This window comes from Odontesthes bonariensis, chromosome 21 (genome assembly GCF_027942865.1).
Source record: "Odontesthes bonariensis isolate fOdoBon6 chromosome 21, fOdoBon6.hap1, whole genome shotgun sequence".
Classification (NCBI taxonomy): domain Eukaryota; kingdom Metazoa; phylum Chordata; class Actinopteri; order Atheriniformes; family Atherinopsidae; genus Odontesthes; species Odontesthes bonariensis.
The window spans coordinates 10878797-10897406 of record NC_134526.1 but is presented as its reverse complement, the minus strand read 5'-3'; the positions used below and the strand labels follow the sequence as shown (position 1 = coordinate 10897406).

Sequence of the window (18610 nt, the reverse complement as noted above, 5' to 3'; positions counted from 1 at the left end):
ACGATGTCAGCAAAGCTGTTCAAAGTCAGTCTTAGGTAGAGGATGGGTTATGGTTTCTAAATACTTCCCGAAAGCATTAATGGATTGAATGAGCTTCATATTAATTTTCTAAATATATAAGTTTGTGCATCTTTATGCAAAGACACCCTCTTGACTGTTATGTGCCATGGATTTAACTGCCCCAGGAGAACTGAGCTTAATTTGAGTCGGATCCTAATTGTTTATTTGTCTCTCCCACGAGACCTTAAAGAATGGAGTGGGTTCAGAAAATGGATGAATGGTCCACTTTATACTTTACACAGAAGTAATGACCTATGCAGATTGAAAAACAAAATATGAACACAAGATCAAGAATGATCAACACACTGCACATTTCAGTTTGTTTATTTCTTCACAGTAAGAATGCAATGAAAAGTGCAACATACAAACCGTAAGACACGAATATAAAAGCATGAGAAGGGCTGATCAAAACTGCACTGGCACATTGAGACTGATTAAAAAGCAGGTGTATCGTGAAATCTCTTCGACACAGGGTGAAGTCATCAAAAACTTCGGTGTGTGCTCTATTTTGTCTCGAGCGCGCCGTCTCTGATCCTCCACATCCAGGCAGAGCTGAAGTCTGGAGCAGGAACACAGCAGAGCTCCAGACCGGATTCATGCACCTCCTCATCGTAAGCAATCTGCTGGCCCTGTGGAGTCTCCAGAGTGAACACCCGCTCAGAGATCTACAACGGAGATGCTCAGTTAGCTCTTCCCTTTCATCCACTCAAACTGAACAACAAGAACATCTCTCAACACGTGAATGGGTGACCCTGTTAGCTCTCACCTGATCACTTATTCCAGTGGCGATGTGGCCCACTTTAACGCGACGCATCTCTCTGATCCGAATGTTTCTGCTGCTGAAGTCTCTGATGCAGACATCCACCCCTGCACCAGTCGCAGAGCAGAAACGTTTACAATTTGATAACACGTGGAAGAAATGGGCAAAAGATCGAGGTTTATCTATTATCTCACCTTCAAAACAGCAAGGTGGTGGAAATTGTGTGTGACCCAGCAAATCCATACTGAAGACTGGCGCATCTGGCTGACTATTGTAGGAGAACACACCAGAGCTGAAGTCGTCTCCGGGGCTCAGGGACCAACGGCCAGAGTCCTGGGGTTTGTTTAAAAATGAGAAACACAAGAAAAACAGTTGAGCTGATTATGCAAACATTCAGAATATCATGCTCAGTCTATATTAGGTCTTTATGGGGAATTTTCACACTTCACAGAGCTTTACAAACTTGATACAAATGTCTGTTTTTCACTGGAAGACCGTTTCCCTCATATTAACCATCGTTCCTCTCAAAACACAAACACATGCTACACAGATTAGGATGTACACAACGTTCTTTTTATCTGAAGAAATGTGTAGAGGCTGACAAAGTGACAAAGCTCAGATCTTAAATCAAAAATGCCCACTTCTGTGCATTTTGAATGACCTTTTTATCCCATGGCTCCCAGTTGGAGTTGTAGTCACTGTTGATACAAGAGAGAAGTTGCTCCTGCATCTCAGGGGGATGAAGCTGGGATAGACTGCTAACGAAGAAATCTGAAAAAACAAACGGGAAAACCATGAGCAGGGCCCGAGCGGCACATCTAACACACAAACACAGAAAGAACATTGACACCTCACCTCTCTCCAGTTTGCGAAGCTCGAGTTCAGGCACAGTGGTGATCTTGTTACACCTCTTGAGGTTTGGTTCAGAGATCAGCATTTGCGGACTAGAAGACAAACCTCGCTTTGACTCATTAGAAGCAGCCTTGAACTCTGTCTCATCATCCAGTTTCTTTGTCCCCAGTCCTGCTGTGATCCCTTTGTCAGCAGACTCCAGAGGTTCCTCTTCATCCTCAAAGTCAGTACTGCTAATCATGAGCTGAAGGGAGTCAGACGGTTTGGTGACAACATACAATGGCTCAGTGTAGGGTCCTCTGACTGGACTAGTGAGTCCTCCAACTGCAATTAAAAAAAAACATGATGAACTGTCCAGTTGTTATACTGATGTTACAGGTGATCTGAGTTGATAAAAATGTTGATGTCTCAGGTGTTCTTTTCCACTAAGGCTACATAAAGCTGCACTGCCATACTTGGAATTGATTGGAATACCCTCACAGACTGGTCAGGGCTGAAAAAGGTTCTTCCAACTATCCTACTATTCTAACTAGTTTCAATATAATCAAGCCAATAATTGTGTTCTAAAACTATGTTTTTAAGTTTAAGAGATGCAGACATAGCCTATCGAGCCATTATTCTTTAAAAGTATTTAACCTTCAAAAGTTAAGTAAAGAATGAGAAAAAAAAAACCTGCTACTTTACTTCACCTTTTCTTAGAGCCCTGCCAGTTTTTTCTTTAAGGTCGGATGCTGATGATCTTTCCTCGGGATCTTTTTTGAGTCCCTCCTTTATGACTTCAGCAGTGACAGGGGAGCAGTCAGGTGGGATTTCTCTCAGAGGGGGAGGCTCGTTTGCAATCTGTAACCATCACAATTACAAGATTTAGTCAATGGCGTGAATACTCGGTGAGGCAAACATCTGTGATGAAGCAGCGGGGTTTGACATCTGTGCGTTGCTGTGAAGAGCACCTTCAGGTAGAGTATGCAGGTGTAGTATCTTGTCCATGGTTGACACCCATTGAGCATGTGCAGTAACATACAGCAGCTGCTCCACACATCTGCTTTGGCTCCCCGGGGATCCCCTTTTACAATCTCAGGGGCCATGTGGGTCTCTGTGCCCTTCAGATCTGCATTGAATTACATTGGGAAAACATTAAATCGAGGCATGGAAGGGGATCAGTTACATGTCATCTGATATGATTAGCTGAAGTAGCACGCTTTACCTCTGGACCCACTGAGGCTCTGCCCCTGGTTGTTGAGTCTCTCTGCGTGTCCAAAGTCGCACAGAAAGGCGTCTCTTCCATCTTCTGATAGCAACACGTTGTCAGCTGTGAGAACCAGAGAGAGCCATTAATCTTTGCACAGCTCAGCGGCTTCACAGGCGCAGTGTTGTAACTGAAGTTTGTCGATGACATAATTAGAAACAGAGCAGCTGTATGGACATTAAATGGTCGGCAGACAAAGGAGCCGCACAGAGGGAAACATGAAGTCAGTGAGGGACAGCTGCCGCAGGGAAAAAACTTTAATGTGAAATGAACGTGGAGACGAGTAACCGGGAGGCAGGAGATTTTAAAATGTTTAAAAAGTTGTCCTTCTTTTTTTTCATGAAGCATTACAAACACCAGGTGGCGCTTAAGCTTAAAAAAAAAATCTACTTTTGTTGCCGCTTGTGCTTTTGTCCTTTTGCTATTCTTCTTCTGATGTCATTCTGCTTCTGTTTTTCTGTTTCCCCTTTTCTAAATCCATCCCCCCATTGTTGTCATATTCTCTTCTTCTTTCTACACTCGCAGCTTTTCTTTTCTTCTCCTCTCTCTAACTTCCTGCTCCTCGTCCCATCCCCCATCTGCATCGTTCTTCCTTTCTTTCTTGCTCTCCTGATCTTGCGCACATGCGCTGTTTCTAAAGAGCAGCGGTGAGTCACACTGTGGGAAATTCCCAGCCCGGCAGTGGTAATCTGGTTTCACAAAACGCACAGGTGCCTCTAGATCAAATCTAGGCTGTATCTATGACACTTGTGTTCCAAACAACATCTTCACATAGACACCAAAATCCTCTGAAGGGACTTAAGTAGAAATCTGACTTACTCTCGCTGTATATTTCGTTTTCCACTGGGTAAGAAGGGAAGTGAAAGTCAAGCTGATAAATTTTGTTCTACTTTTATTACTGCTGTGAAACTGTTCATTTTCAGGTGTTTATAGGGCCAATATTCGGAGTTTGTTCCTTGACATCTAAATATGACATCTCATCACTCCACAGGCACGATATAAATATACATTTACTGAATCACCATTATCGAGGAGGACATGTTTACTATTAAATTGAAGACAAAATAAGGATGACATTGTTTTCACACATATCGAGGAAAAAGTCAATTACTTTTCCTCTTTCCTGTGCTACCTTCCAACAAGAATGGTGTATATAAATAACAAAACCAGGTTTTAGTTCTCTAACATCATCAAATACACCGCTTAGGAATCAAACATCAAGTCATTCTTCTTCATGACACTTTGCATTTTTAAGTTTTAGAATAACTAAGATCAGACTTTGTGACTTTGTGAAAGGAAATCCTCATTTTTATAGCATACCTTTAATATCCAAATGGACTACTTTTTTCTTCCCCAAGTACTCGAGCGCTGTTAAAACCTGAGAGTGGTAGTACAAACTCAGATCCTCTGGCAGACGGCCCCGCTCCACTATCAGCTCACCTAGGGAGCCTGGACAAAACAGATGGAGTCAGACTGAGGCAAAGACTTGCTGGTATTCAGCCACACGGTAACATTGTGTTTTTATGGCATGCCAAGAAGGCCAATTTTTGATGATAAATTTATAGAGAGCAAGATATGTCATTGTGATGTTTGATGCAGTATGGGCCACAACACTTATAGGAAGCTCAACAGTCATTTACAACACCCAAGAAACACCCACTGCCGCATCTTGACATCAATCACATGCCCATTACACAACACATGAACTGTATCATCCTGATGCTTCACAGCAGATGTGTGGCAACAGTAGCTGTTACTTCAAAAGTGCACTCTGTGTAAAAAAAAAAAAAAATTAAAGAGAGAGAGAGAAAAAATGAGGCTTGTTTACCAGATTTATGCGCCATCAAAAGGACGACATAAGGCCCCTCTCTGACCACTCCAAAGAGCTCCACCACGCGAGGAGAACTGAGGGTACTCCACGTACCCACCTCCTCACTGTTGAACCTCTTAAGAGGAATCTGTGAAAAACAAAGGAGCACGAGTAAGATCCCACACGGCCCACTTTTAAATTAGGCAATGGAAGAAAAAAAAAACAGGATGGCAAAATTTTCTTATCTACCTTTTTGACAGCAAATCTGAATCCCGTGCTCACATCTTGAGCTCTGTGCACTTCGCCGTAGGATCCCTCCTTTATAAACTGCGATAGCACATACTCACTCCCCTCCTTGTATTCAGAGTCAACAGGATGGATTTTCTGTCAGAGAAAGGGGGAGAACAAGTTAGTTTCGGTAGAACCCCATCTACAACAAAGATAAGAAAGGAAGTTCACTGAAGAATCGAGGAACATACTTCATTGTAAAAGATGAGTCCCTCGTTGCTCACAGAATCGGCTGCAAAGGACTCATCCTCCTCCTCCCTTGCATCCCCCTCCACATCTTTAAAAAAGGGCCTTGCGTAGCACGGGTCCCCCTGACTGACGCTGCCCCTGAGGCCAGCAAGGGCCAGCGAACAGTCTCCCAGACTGCTCAGGGAGTCTGAGCTGCTGTCCTGCTCACATGGGTGGAGGCTGGGGAGGGCCCAGTTCAGAAGAGAGCAGCTGGAGCCTGTGCTGTAGATCTGTGTCCCTCGCTCCTGCTCCTCTGAGCTCTCAATGCTGCTACAGCAAGAGGTGCTGAGGTCGCTGCTCCCTCCAAGAGACGCCTCCTCCTACAGAGGAAAAACACATTTGATCAAACATGATGTTTACATTCTTATAGGCTGAACACTCACAACCTTGAGGAAGCTCAGTGTTTCACTTCTAAAACACAGGAAGACTAATATTTACATGGATGTCTTAAGACTGCGGCTTCAACTTCCAAAGAATGAGGCAATCTCTCCTTGGAAATGATTCACAAAGAAAACACTACATATGAAGGATACAGTACACTAAATATCAACCATATATCTGAAAACTGATTTCAAACCTTTTTTTTTTAAATGTAACACGCAGTAAGACACAAAGGAGAACAGATTCTCACCAGGATCGGGACAAGAGAAGTTCCACTCTCCTGTTCAGGAACTCCAGAGGGCGTCCGATGTCTCTGTTGCTGCCTCTCCTTCCTCTTCTCCGGCTTCTTCTTCCCCTTGCGCTTTTGCCTCCGCCGGCCCCTCTGTCTTGGGGTGAGGTGTGCTGAAGAGCAGCCCGGCTGCTGGACAGAGGCTGTCGTCGGGCACGCCACGTTGTTGTGTTCAGAGGAAAGACTGAAAAAATATAATTTCGTTAGACACTGAAGTTAGACACTTCAGTAAACAAATGTGTGGATTGTTGTCATGTTGATGTCATACCTGCCGACGTAGCAGTTTGGGGAGGGAATATAGGAGCGTTCATAACAAGAGGGGCTAAACTCCTGGGAGTCCTGGGTTTCACCTAAAGAGAGAAGAATCTTGCTATTCATTCCAATCCAGGCACCGATTAATTGTGTATCAGAATGAAAATAAATAACGAACAAACATATTTACATTCAGCCTGAGCAATGATGGTTAAGGTCTTAATGGACGTTTTTCCCACTTGCTCTGCAGTTCCATGTGTCAGGAGCTTCGCAATCACAGGGTTTTTTTTAGTCCATTCTGTAACATCACTGTAGTCCGTTTTCTTTTCCTTCCCCTCCTCCTCCTCCTCCTCCGTCTCCTGATCTGTGTTGGAGCATGGTGGGTATGACCCCTTCAGCACAGCTTGGGGAGAACTGCAGAATGGAGCTGTTGAGTTGAAAAGCCTCTGACTCACCGCCATTTTAACTGATGGATCTGGAAGGACAGAATATCATTCAGGTTACATTACATTCCAGTCATTTTGCAGACAATTTTATACAAAGTGACTTAAGAATGCAGTGCGCATTAGGTGGAGACAATGTGGAGATTGAGTCTGCAATCTTCTGATTGATAGACAGCCCCGTTACCTCTTGACCTACAGCCTTTATCTTTTTTTTCCAGGTACAAAGACCTGGGTCATATTATATTGGGTCATAAATGTGTTTTGTCATGGCTTTGATACACCAAACTCTCTCTTTTCTGATATCTTGTTGCCATTTTTACAGAAAGGCTCCAGTCGGAACTTTTAACAAACATATTTGTGATAATGGATATTAGGTGTTTTCTTAATTAACTTTTATCCATAAAAAGCTAGAAAAAGATAAATGCCTTTTGAAGACCTTTTGATGCAGAGGGTTCAAAACCCATTCAGTTAACTATCATATGACAAAGAAAACCATAAAATACTCTTGCTTAGTTCTAGGTCTTGCTTAGTTACCAATTAATTGTGAACACTTTTGCATTGTTTTACAGAACAGAACTTTAACATTTTTTACATGAAAATAACCTCTTGCACATGTTCTCTGAACCTCTGATCACACAGAAAGGTTCTGCATCACTTCTGCACAGTCACATGGTAACTGCCTGTCATCAGGAAAGAGTGACCTTGATTAATGTTGTAAAGTTCAAACTGTAACACTGGATTATTATCTTCTGCTACTAAGAGTGATGACAGTGGAAGAGAAAAACAAGGCCAGTGACATCCATATACATATCAACCATGCTACATTTGAGCTCTTTCTGTTGATGCCACTCTAAGTTCAGGTCTTAATGTTTTACTATTTCTGTTTATGGGGTGTTTTACTGATACTACCTAATGTCTAAACGGTTACTTTTGTCATTCGCGAATCACAACCTTTAACCAAACTGAAAGGTTATAAACTCAACTCTACCTGAATCAGTATTTACTCTTGCCAAGAAATATGCACACCGACCGGTTTAACACCTTTTTAATGTACCGCTTAACAGCCCGTTTGAAGTTTAGCATATTGGACAGTGCCATGTAATTTCGAAAAGACGACAATCACTCGCATGCTGAAAAAAAACTGACACTCTGAAAGTGTGCGGTGAGCAGAAGAGACAGGAAACCCTGCCTTCGTCTTGACAGTTGCAATTGTGTCGTTAAAGCAAGGATTCCTATTTCAGAGGAAATATACGACGTGATGTAGAGCCTGGCCAGATTGCAAATAATGATTTGCATCCCTCTATGCCTATAACTTGGAAGTTAAGACCTGTTCAATATATATGACTGTAAAACATGTAGGCTACGTTCAGACAAACAGCTTTTATATCAGCACTGCAGTTTCAAAGAGCACAAACTGAGAGCCGGGAACCTCAGTTACAGCATGTTGCATCAGTTTGTCACTTGATCACAGCCATTCCCTCGAAGTTTAACCCTGAGATCTTCAATAAAACAACCGCTCAGCAGCCTACAAGCTCATCGTCTTTGCATTTTACCTACAGTATCGACACTAATGCGAGTAATAATACAGAAAACCTGCCGCCAAATTTGAACAGAAACTGTTTAAAGTTTTGTAATGGCATTACCTTTTCTGATGACTTCATGTGCTGCAAGATTATCTGTACCGATGCGATTCAACTGTCACTTCCGTCTCTAAATGCTGCACCGCCACACCCCGACAAATTTACGTGGAAAGGAAATTGAAAAAAATCCTCTGTAATAAACACGACCACAAAAACAACTCTGTGTACATGTGAGGCAGAGTACCGCTAAGACGTATCGACAGATGCCAGTCTGAGCTGCTGTCTCTCTCCTGTGTGTCCACTCTAAATAACCTCATCGATGTTAACTAGGTGCTCTGTTAGTTCGCCTTGTCCTTCATGATCTCCGGTAATGTGTCGGCAGCCTCGGCTGCTTTGCTCTCTGCTCTGCTTGATGCTGGCGAGCAGCCAAAAGGGGGGAGGAGCCGTCTGACAATGACTTATGGGAAATGCATCTACACTTCCCCATATTCCCCCCTCCCTCTGCGCACTCCAAAAGAGCTGGTTTGCTTGCTGTGCCTTCTAACTACAGCAGATTAAAGGATAACATGTTTGATTACGGCTGGGAACTATGAATAGGGCCACAAAAACAGCGTTCTGTTGCTTAGGTCTCTCAAGAGACGATCCTATCTTAGTAAAGAAATAAAACACGTGAGCAATACAGCACAGCATCGACTTTTAAGTTGTTTGCTAATAAAGTAGAGAGCGGTGAAGAGCTATCACACTGCTCTGCATGTTAAGAGAAGAGATCTGCTCATCGATTAATCAACATCATTCAATGAAATGTATAGAGATTTGGCCCGTTTTATGTGGGATATCCTTAGGAGCGTGTGCCCTGTAGCCATGAACTGATTTAAAAGCCTGTCACATGTCATGTCACACACACCCCTCAACACACACACACACACACACACACACAGTATGTCACACAATATGTTCTGTTGTCAAAGAGATTTCTTTGTGAAATTACGAATATCTTGGTGTGGAAAATATTTGCAACAAGAGAACAGGAGCAAATACACGAGGTGTCACTGATGTGAGACGTCGTCTTTATCTCCCTGAAACAATCTCACTTGTTTTTCTTTAAAGCAGCAAAACAAGTTACTAAATACAAAACCGCAGCTGAACACAGGAAATTCAGAATACCACTTGAGAGGCTCGGCTGTATGTCATGAGCGCACAAAAGCTAAATGCAAGATGCACGATGCACCTTCAGTGATAAGAAACAGTGTCTTAGAAAAACAGTAAAAGTTTCTGGACGATGTCGTGGGCATTTAAGATTTTAAGAATTTCTATGACATCATCTCTTGCTCTGGGAAATTGTCTCGAACATTAATTGTTTTAAAGGAGAGATAAAGCAACAATATTTTGTCCATAAGTCATGCAGAGTTTTTCAAAGCGTTTTGGAGCATAGCTTGCTGAGCGCACTTTGAAGAACTTGTATTTACACCGTATTAGCTGACTCCTTCTCTTCATGCAACAACAGACTGACTCATTAAGTATGGATCACAGCTCTGTGGGGACTACGCTCTCTTCTGCGGGACTTTTGTTCCTTTTGTTGCTGCCGATCAACCCATATTATTCAAGCTTTATGTTTGAGATCATTTTTTTGCCGCTGTTGGAATTTGGAGCTGATCAGGAATTCCCTGGAGCTTCTGCAAGTAATATAGGAATCAGGCCCTAATTCTCAACGCTGAACAGACCTCAGTTTGGCTACATCCTTAAATCATAATGCAGAAACGCAACCCTAAACTTGCTCTATTGTTGCAGTCTATCACTCATCCAGTCCCATTTTTATAGAACTCTTTAATTATTAACAAAGTTGGCCTTTTTTTTCTGTCAGGCTGAACACATACACCTCTCTTGTCAGAGCCAACAAAAACCTTCCCACAAGATTTATTGCAAACTGGGGCATTGGACTACATTGGGAGGTGAAAGTAAATATCTAATAAACTTTAATTCTGTTCCTCTTTATATGTAAGACATAAAGATGAACACTTTGTGGTGGTCTGTTGCAGATAGATTCTGAGCTGAACTTCTTACACAGTTACTTATTACACTGAGCTCACCTCTGCTGTGCACTTGCACAGATTAATGAAATTCCAAAGCCTTTAGTAAGGACATTGGGAAGGGACTCAAACTGAAGTTGGACACATTATAAACACTGCCAAGCTTCCCTTAAGTGATGTGCCGCCCATTTGTCAGGAATACATAGCAGCTGTCTACACATAAAAGGTTTTTAAAAAACATGTACATGTACGTTTAAGAGCAACTAAGTATTTAAACACATCCGAGTCTTTTCAAACAGTTCTTTTATCCGACAACTTCCTAAGTATTAACTAAAGTAAACAAACAGGAGACATTACAGGAAGTGTCCTGCTCAAAGTCTTTTCTTTGCTGAAAAATGCTTTCATTCAACTTGTGACATTCTGTAAATCAACTGTGAGTATTTGATTGATTATGATGATTCGGGGGGGAGGAAGAGGACATTATTATTTTAGGTTCTGAACAGTTGGTTAAACAAAAACAAGTCAAACTGAGATGTTGTGCAAGTTCAATGTAAATAACCTGAAAACTGTGTTAGACAAAACTGCAATTCCGTGTAGTTGTGTGGTGGTACTTGATGTGTAGAGAACAGATTTTGTCCAAAGCATTATCAGCACTTTCTTGCCATTTTGCAAAGGAAATGAGAATAGCACGTTTGCAGTGACAGGACACCGGGTGTTTCATTCAAAGATGGACTCAAGCCAGGGTGCTTAGCTGCAAATTCAGACCAGCAGTTTGACTTTGAGCCAAAACTGGGCCAAAATTGTCTGTCCAGTGCTGGGAAACAGTCGAGCTTGGACCTGACAGACAGTACCCTTCAAGGGGAATCTATCTAAGAATTTAATTTCGTAGATAAGAGCTAATAATGCCTAATGCCTATGTCTAATGACTATGTCAGATAAGGTAGATAAAACATTAGACGATAGCGGCAACATGACATATACCTGTACTGGACCTGAATTTAACTCCTTGACAAGCTTAGTGAGGTTAAATGATGAGAAATTACGCATTTTTACTGGTTTCCTTTTTCATTAGTTGTGTTTTAATGCTCAAGGTGTTTGTTTCTTTTGTAGCCACTGGCATACGTCTAAAGAACTTATCTTCATGTGATACTGGGAGAAAAAGAGAAATGACTTAAAGGGAGATGTGGAAATAAAAAAAGTGCTTGGTTAGAATGAGAAAAAATGAAAGAATAAACGTGGAATTGCTCATAATCTGACACATTTTAAATTATTTTCCAAATATACATATTTTGTACAAATTATTTTCGGCATATCTTCTGATAAAAAATCATTTCTTCACTCTTTTTTTGTGCTTTGGTTCCACTGTCTCAGTTACTTTCTGTTTCTCAACTGTCCTGAAAGCTTTTGCTATTTTTAAAATTGCTTTTGTTGTCTGGGTGGGAACCTATATACCTAACAACTTCAATGGTGATGTGCAAGTGGCAGTTCCACAGACACTAATGCACCCTTATACCATCAGAGATGCAGGCTTTTAAAGTGAGAACAGATACACTGAATGGTCCCTCTTCTCTTTGGTCCAAAGGACGAAGCATCCTTGATTTCCAAAATTAATTCAAAGTTTTTATTTCTCCAACAACAGAACAATTTTCCACATCACAACAGTCCACTTTAAATGAGCTTTGGCACCGAGAAAGACTGCTGCCCGACAGTCAATAAAAAAATTAAAAAAAATCACAGAAATCCAATGTAAAATCCCCAGATTTCTCTGAATATTTTGATAATATCATGTACTGTAGAGGATGGATTTTACACAGAAGAATATTATTCTGAAATTGCTCAAAAATTTTACTTTTTATACCAAATCATGTTACTGACAATATATTCCTCCAGCTGTTTCTTCATTAAACCACCTGGACAAGTTCCAGCCTTTTGCTGCCCCTGTCTCAACCTTTTCAAGATGTTTGAATTAAATAAAAAATGTCTGACTAATCTTTTTATCTCTTCATTTGTTTGTTGTTTATATTTCACTAAATATTTCCTTTTATCATTATTATTCAAGCATGCATTTCAACCAATTGGTTCTTGGTTCTAGCACTCCTCCATCGGTTTTAGCCTATTTGACACAATAAAACACCAAACAGTGGAACTGCAGATGTTTAAATCGGACACATCTGTTCGAAAAACTGTTCGAACTTAATTAAAATTAGGCTACTTAAGCCTAAATTACGAAGCTTTTATATTCATAACCATCTACCTTAACTCATAAGATGGAAAATAATACACGAAACTACCAATATTTCGATGTTTTCTTTTGTTTTAGGCGTTCTGAGTGCACGAAAGTCATAACTTCCTTCTCGTCATCTCCACCGCCATTTCACATAAAACTTTGCCCGGAGGGTTTTTGCTGTCGTCGAGAGGCCAGAGTGTTGTAGACAAAAAGGGTTTTATTTAAAGATAGACTCAAAGATTGACCTCAGTGACTGATAACTTGGGAAAATAAATTAATATCAGATAAAAACAGTAAAATTCTCTCACCGTGCCCGTAGCAAAAGGCGTCGGCCAAAAGCAGTCTCACCATCACATTCACCAACAGCAGTCTCCCTGCAGCAAGGGTTTCCGGTTAAATTTCAACGTAAGTTTACAATGTCCTCTTCATTTTACAATACTAGCATCTAATGCTATGATTCAAAGCGAGCTTTGTCCCATTATTATAGTTACTACAGTTACATGTTTTCATCTCTGCTTATGCAGTAGTAATATGTTGTATGTTCACGTTAAGTAACATTTATGCTTTTAATTTAAAAGTGAAAGGTTAGGACTTGGTGTAGGACCTGTTTTCCAATTTGTGACGTTAGATGTAGAGCTATATGAAAACTGAGAAACGAAAAGGTATTTCAAACAGCAGAGCTGGAATAGATTACACATAGCCTAACTAAAACCTCGTAAATTATTTCATTTTCTATTGTTCTCCTTTTTAAATATAGTTCAGTTGCTCTCTTAGTATAAAACACTTATGTGCACATTTAACTAAGGTTTTAAAGTGATGAAAAAGTCAAGTTCTCTATTCAACTATGAGTACAGGACACAGTGAAACTGTGTTTATCTCAGGCCCGCAGTGAATTAACAATAGGGAAAATATAAAAGTATAGAAAATGTGGAAAATATAAAAAGAACTGAATAATTTGTTGTTCTGAATCACACTGAAGGGGAAAGCTGTCGTCCGATTTTTTTTATATCAAAGAGCAGCCTTGTTATGCTGGTTGTTCTCACTGATTTTTGATAGTAATGTTATCAAAGTGAGTTGTCAAACATTTGGTCCTCCATTTACATTAAACTTTGCCACAGTTTCTCTTCAACCAAAGAATATTCTCATTGATCCACTGCTGAGAAGCATTCTGAAGCTTTCGTACATAAAAAAAGAGAAATTTTGTTGACAGGCAAGTGCTGTTACAAACATTTACCACATTGTATGTTCACTGATGGGTAAAGCTGAAGATGAGAGGATGCAAACTTGTCTTGGACTCTTGGATGAAGAGAGTAGTTGAACTGTCTTTTCAGTTTCATTTGCATAGCACAAATTCCCAACAAAAGCCCTCTGAAAGCACTTTAAAGATACTTTTCAATCCAATTATAATCCAGTTCAATCAAATTTATCATAATCAAATTGAATCCAAATCATACTAAATTAGTCTGATTCATGAAATGCCAATTCATTTAAAAACAACATGCCTAGCCAAGGAAATAAACAGATTGCATCCAATCTTCGCTTTGTTCCGCTAAGCCCATCTGCCTCAACTGATTTGGCAGTTGAGAGGACACGAAAGAGAGATCAACAAACACATAACTAAAGGCCTGGGATATCTGCTGAAAAAAAAAAAACTTATTTATAACAATAATGTCATAGCTCTGAGTCCATAGAGGCATAAGTAAGCCATTGTTCAGGGTCACCTGAACCACCCATAACTACAAGCTTTGTAAAAAAAACAAAGTTTTCAGCCTAATCTTAAAGGTAAAGGCAGCTGATAACTCAAGGCTCTGCTTCCCATTCTTCTTTCCACTTTTAGAAACTCAAGGAAGTAGAAGTGAACCTGTAGTCTGAGAGTGAAGCGCTGTGTTGGGAAAACTTTGTACGAAGCTTGGTCATTAAGCTTTACATGTGAGAAGAATTTTAAATTCTATTCTGAATTTAACAGGGGTCAAATGGAGAGAAGCCAAATTGGAGAAACGAGATCTCTCCTGTTGATTCTTGCTGCATTATTCGGATATGCTGAAGACTTTTCATCGATATTTTGGAACAGCACAATAATAAAGTAAAGGAAATACAGAAGTCCAAATTTGAAGTTAGAAATATATGGACCAGTTTTTCTGCATCACTGTGAGACTAGATGTTCCCTAATTTTTGCAATAAAAGAAGGACTTCCCAGAAATCTGTTTTTTATGAAATTAAATTAGACAAAAATTAGGGGGAAAAAAACACTCCTTTGTTTCAATTCCATGTTATGTGGAGGGTGGGCAGTGTTGCTCTTTATGTTCAGTAACTTGTGTAACTTTTCACAATTAACTCCAGTGGATCCAGAGCAGTCCTCGACACAGTGCCAGCCATCTTCATCAGTTTGTTAAGTTTCTTTGAGTCATTGGCTCCGATGCTGCTACCCCAAGCAGATTGACTCTCCTCCACAGACTTGCATTTCCAGTCCAGTCTGCTGTCCAGGTAGAATCCCAGATATCTGTTGTCCTCAACCACCTCCACATCTACTATAAGAATGAAGACGGTGTTTGGCTTATTCCTGGTCCTCCAAAAATCCACGATCATCTTCTTTGTTCGTTAACAATCAAGACGAGGTGATTGTTCCCACACCAAAGTGGTCTACCAGCTCCCTGTAATCAGTCATCTTGAGATGACAGAAGATGTACTGGAAGTTTGAGGTATACAGAGTGAAGATTATCAGTGAGACTACAGTGCCCTATGGTCTTCCTGTGCTGCTAATCACCTTCTCAGACACATAACCCTTCAGCCTCACCTGTCAGTGAGGTATTCAACAATCCAGGTGTTTGTGGAGGCATCCATCTGTATTTTCTGCAGCTTCTTACATAGCAGTACAGACTAAATTGAATAAAAAAGCACTGGGAAAATCCGATAACATTAATCTCATTGTGCTGCCTGCTTAGCCCAGATGAGAGTGGCCTTGCTGAAGCAGATAAATGATGGCACCGCCAACCCGAGGATGATATACAAACTTTAGAGGGGTCCTGAAAGGTGTTCACCCGTCTACTGAAGTGACAGTCGCTCTAGAACTTTTCAAGATGTGGGATGTGAGTCCAAACATAGATCCTGGTGAAAAAAAAAACAAAAAAAACAGCAAGGTTCCTCACTGTAATTCTGAACGCCAAGGTAATGACATCTAGAGTTAACTACATGGCTAGACATCATCTTCCTGGTTTAATCTGGCTTCATGAATAAGTATAACTAAATATCATCTGTGTAGCCATGGAAAATTATGCCACGCTGTCTATAGAAAAATGTGATTTAAACCAGCCCAATGCAGGTCATTTAATAAAAATGACATCTTCCATATTATGTGTAGAATGAACTGATCACCACCTGGTGGTTAGTTGGACCAGGTAGCAGGGAGGTTGTTGGACAGATTTGATGCACCCAAACGTTAAGTGACGGTGAGCCTTTAGCAGAGGCCCCAGTCCAGGGGGCCTTCAACTCTGATCACCATTAAAACGTCTGGTGGTTGGTGCTTGTTGTGGTAGCAACACCTGAACCCAGGAGTAGTCACCTGAGGCGATAGAAGCTGTCAGGTTGAAGGAGTAAGAACTCCCGCAGAGCTTATTTTGGAGCTTATTCTGAGTGACATCTGAAATTTTGCAATTGTCAAGATGCTATCTACACCTGCTGGCTTGGCGCTCCACTTTTAATGTCTGATAACTACAGAATCAAAATGTTTTCTTTTCTCGTGATTGCTGACTATTATTAGAGAAAAAAACAAAAAGATTTATGGCGAGATAATGACGGGAATTTTACTGTAACCAAGACAAAGCAGGTCTGGATAGTAAGATAATTTACCTGTAATCTCAAGATAATGGCAATAAAGAATCATTTCAAGTATAGCTTAGCTGCTGGCAGCTTCCATACTCAGTGAAGCACCTTTGGAGTATTTTATGTCAATGTGCAGGCACAGACACTTTGATAGAGGTTCAGCTGGAGGCCAGTCCTTTAGATTAGAGCATTTGGCTCTAACAAACGCTGTAAAGTCACATGTTGAAGTGGCTTTAGATTTTAAGTGTTACATTTCATGCTATTGTGGCTATAGCTCAGATTTTACGAATATATAAATCACAAAGTAATGTACGTTGTGCGAGCAAGTAAGTGGCAAACAGTTCTAATGCTATTATTTACAAAATTCATAGACTAATATTCTATTCACAATAAAACGTACGGAACATGTCAACAGTTGAAACTGAGACATTTTACTATTTCATGAAAAAGATATTTGCTCATCTTCACTTTGATGACAGCACTATGCTTTAAAAAAGTTAGGACAGGGCCATGTTTACCACTGTATAGCACCCTTTCTTCCATTCAGAACACCCTGTAAACACCTGAGAACTTTTCTAATTAGGATACTCCAAATGTTTTCCATTTTTAAAAGGTGTGGTCTTCTATTGAATGAATTTGGTCTTTGGATTTATCTCATCTAAAATGCTTTTAGTTACATTTAAAGTCTGATTGTTTAACACCATTCCGTATCCACTGAGGGCTGTGCGTCATTCTTATTTTTGTAACATAGTACTAAGAGGCTTTGCACAAGATCACAAGTAGATCTACAGTATCTTAAAGTGAGTTTTTTTTTTTCAGCACACGTCAGGGTACCTGCATTGTCATATATCCACCATAAGATGGAGTCGTAACCTAAAGACCAACAGATATGTGGAGCACTTCCGCTCCAGCACAGAGGTCTTCTTAGGTTAATGTTTACATGTAACATTATAGCCTGGGTTATTGGCAGTCCTATTAATGAACTGTTCCGTTACTGAATTACTTTGGTTATTAACTATAACTCTATTTTATGCTGTAAAACTTTGCAAGCATTAATAGCACTGATATAACTAGTTATTTCAACGTTCTCTGTAATGAAACAGTATTTCATGAGTGTTGTTTTTTTCCCCTCATTGTAGCTATTTGCACAGCAGGGCCACCTTAAGTTCATTCTAGCTACACCTATAAGGCATCACCTGTTCTGTTTTTTAATTTGAAGCTTCTATTGCTTAGTGTGTGCAGATAGGTAGAGACATTTGATTGAAATAGGCAATTGTTTCTTAAATAAGAATACTTATGTGTGTACATGACCATGTAAGTAATTCAAGAACGTTCATCTATAAATGTGCTGGTTTCTCTCTAACATGTGGATACATTCAAAAAGGATTTCAACCAGCTTGTAAATCATCTTTGTCAGTATCATCACGGTAGTCGATTTTCAGCAAACCACAGAAGTTTTTGATTTAAAGAGAGCAAGAAGGGGGATTGGAGTGTGTTCTTATTACTGATTATTTGTTTGCTGAAGACAATTTAAAGTCTTTTAAATGTTCTGTATTGGGTGAACTTGTGTCTATCATCTAAACAAGTTACAAGAAGCTTCAAGTGGTTTTGAGGACCCTATATTTATTCTGCTCATTGTAAATACTAAGTTAAAGACAAAAAAGTATGTAATTTCTCAACAGCAGGCATCCAACAAGCAGATACTTTGAATTTGTATTTAGGTTACAGCCTAATTCCAAACGTTCCTCTTCCCTCTCATCCAGATGTAGTTATTATGATTTATCATCTCCTGTTGGTTGTGATCCTCTTTCATAGCCACTTATAGGGACCTTAATGAACCTGCACCCCACTTTTAATACACTGTGTCTTGTACAGATTATGTGGTTTGTCAAGTACCTATTTCATATTTTACAACTAGCTACAAAGGGCAGATGCATCATATGATTGGAAATCAAGTTCAACATAGTATACAATACGTCAAAAATTGCATTCATGTTGCTACTGTCACACATCCTATTTGTAAATCACATGTGATCTTATTCATCATTAATAATAATTATAATACATTTGGTGTAATAGTTTACAGTTTACATCCAGCCCCCACACGGACTTTGATTAAAAACAGGAGTAACACAATCTGACACAGAAGTAATTGAATCAAGTATTGGTGATAAAAACAGTGTTTCTGTGTGGGCAATTTGACTTGATCAACAGCAAACATTGAATGCATTTTCTTCACTTTAAAAAAACTTCACTGTTAAAAGAGAAAATGAATTACTGTGACCCTCAGTTGTGTTGCACATTTGTACAAAATGAAATCCACAAGTATTCAGATGAGATCGACTTTT

The 18610-nt window shown here is 40.0% G+C and overlaps 1 protein-coding gene across 2 annotated transcripts; it reads right to left on the bottom strand.

Annotated features, from left to right (window-relative positions):
- Positions 1-368: 368 nt before the first annotated feature.
- map3k14a (mitogen-activated protein kinase kinase kinase 14a) lies at positions 369-12813 on the bottom strand. Of its 2 annotated transcripts, none has more exons than XM_075454072.1 (16): positions 12752-12813; positions 6357-6641; positions 6183-6264; positions 5876-6098; positions 5208-5564; positions 4978-5112; positions 4747-4876; positions 4239-4367; positions 2877-2981; positions 2623-2780; positions 2362-2512; positions 1676-1996; positions 1482-1591; positions 1015-1153; positions 827-927; positions 369-725 (listed from the first exon to the last, which is right to left on the bottom strand). In XM_075454072.1, exons 1-16 carry the CDS (start codon positions 12792-12794, stop codon positions 564-566), a joined length of 2631 nt encoding a protein of 876 aa, XP_075310187.1. In that variant the 5' UTR covers positions 12795-12813; the 3' UTR covers positions 369-563. The 2 variants fall into 2 exon arrangements, with proteins under 2 accessions (XP_075310187.1, XP_075310188.1); XM_075454073.1 differs by lacking the exon at positions 12752-12813 and adding an exon at positions 8253-8665.
- Positions 12814-18610: the final 5797 nt, after the last annotated feature.

Coding starts and splice junctions, on each gene's coding strand:
- map3k14a (XM_075454072.1), bottom strand. CDS start 12,794: ATGGTGAGACTGCTTTTGGCCGACGCCTTTTGCTACGGGCACG. Junction 4,877..4,977: donor TCAGATTTGCTGTCAAAAAG/GTAGATAAGAAA, acceptor TGTTTTTCACAG/ATTCCTCTTAAGAGGTTCAA. Junction 1,154..1,481: donor GGGAGCCATGGGATAAAAAG/GTCATTCAAAAT, acceptor AACAAACCCCAG/GACTCTGGCCGTTGGTCCCT.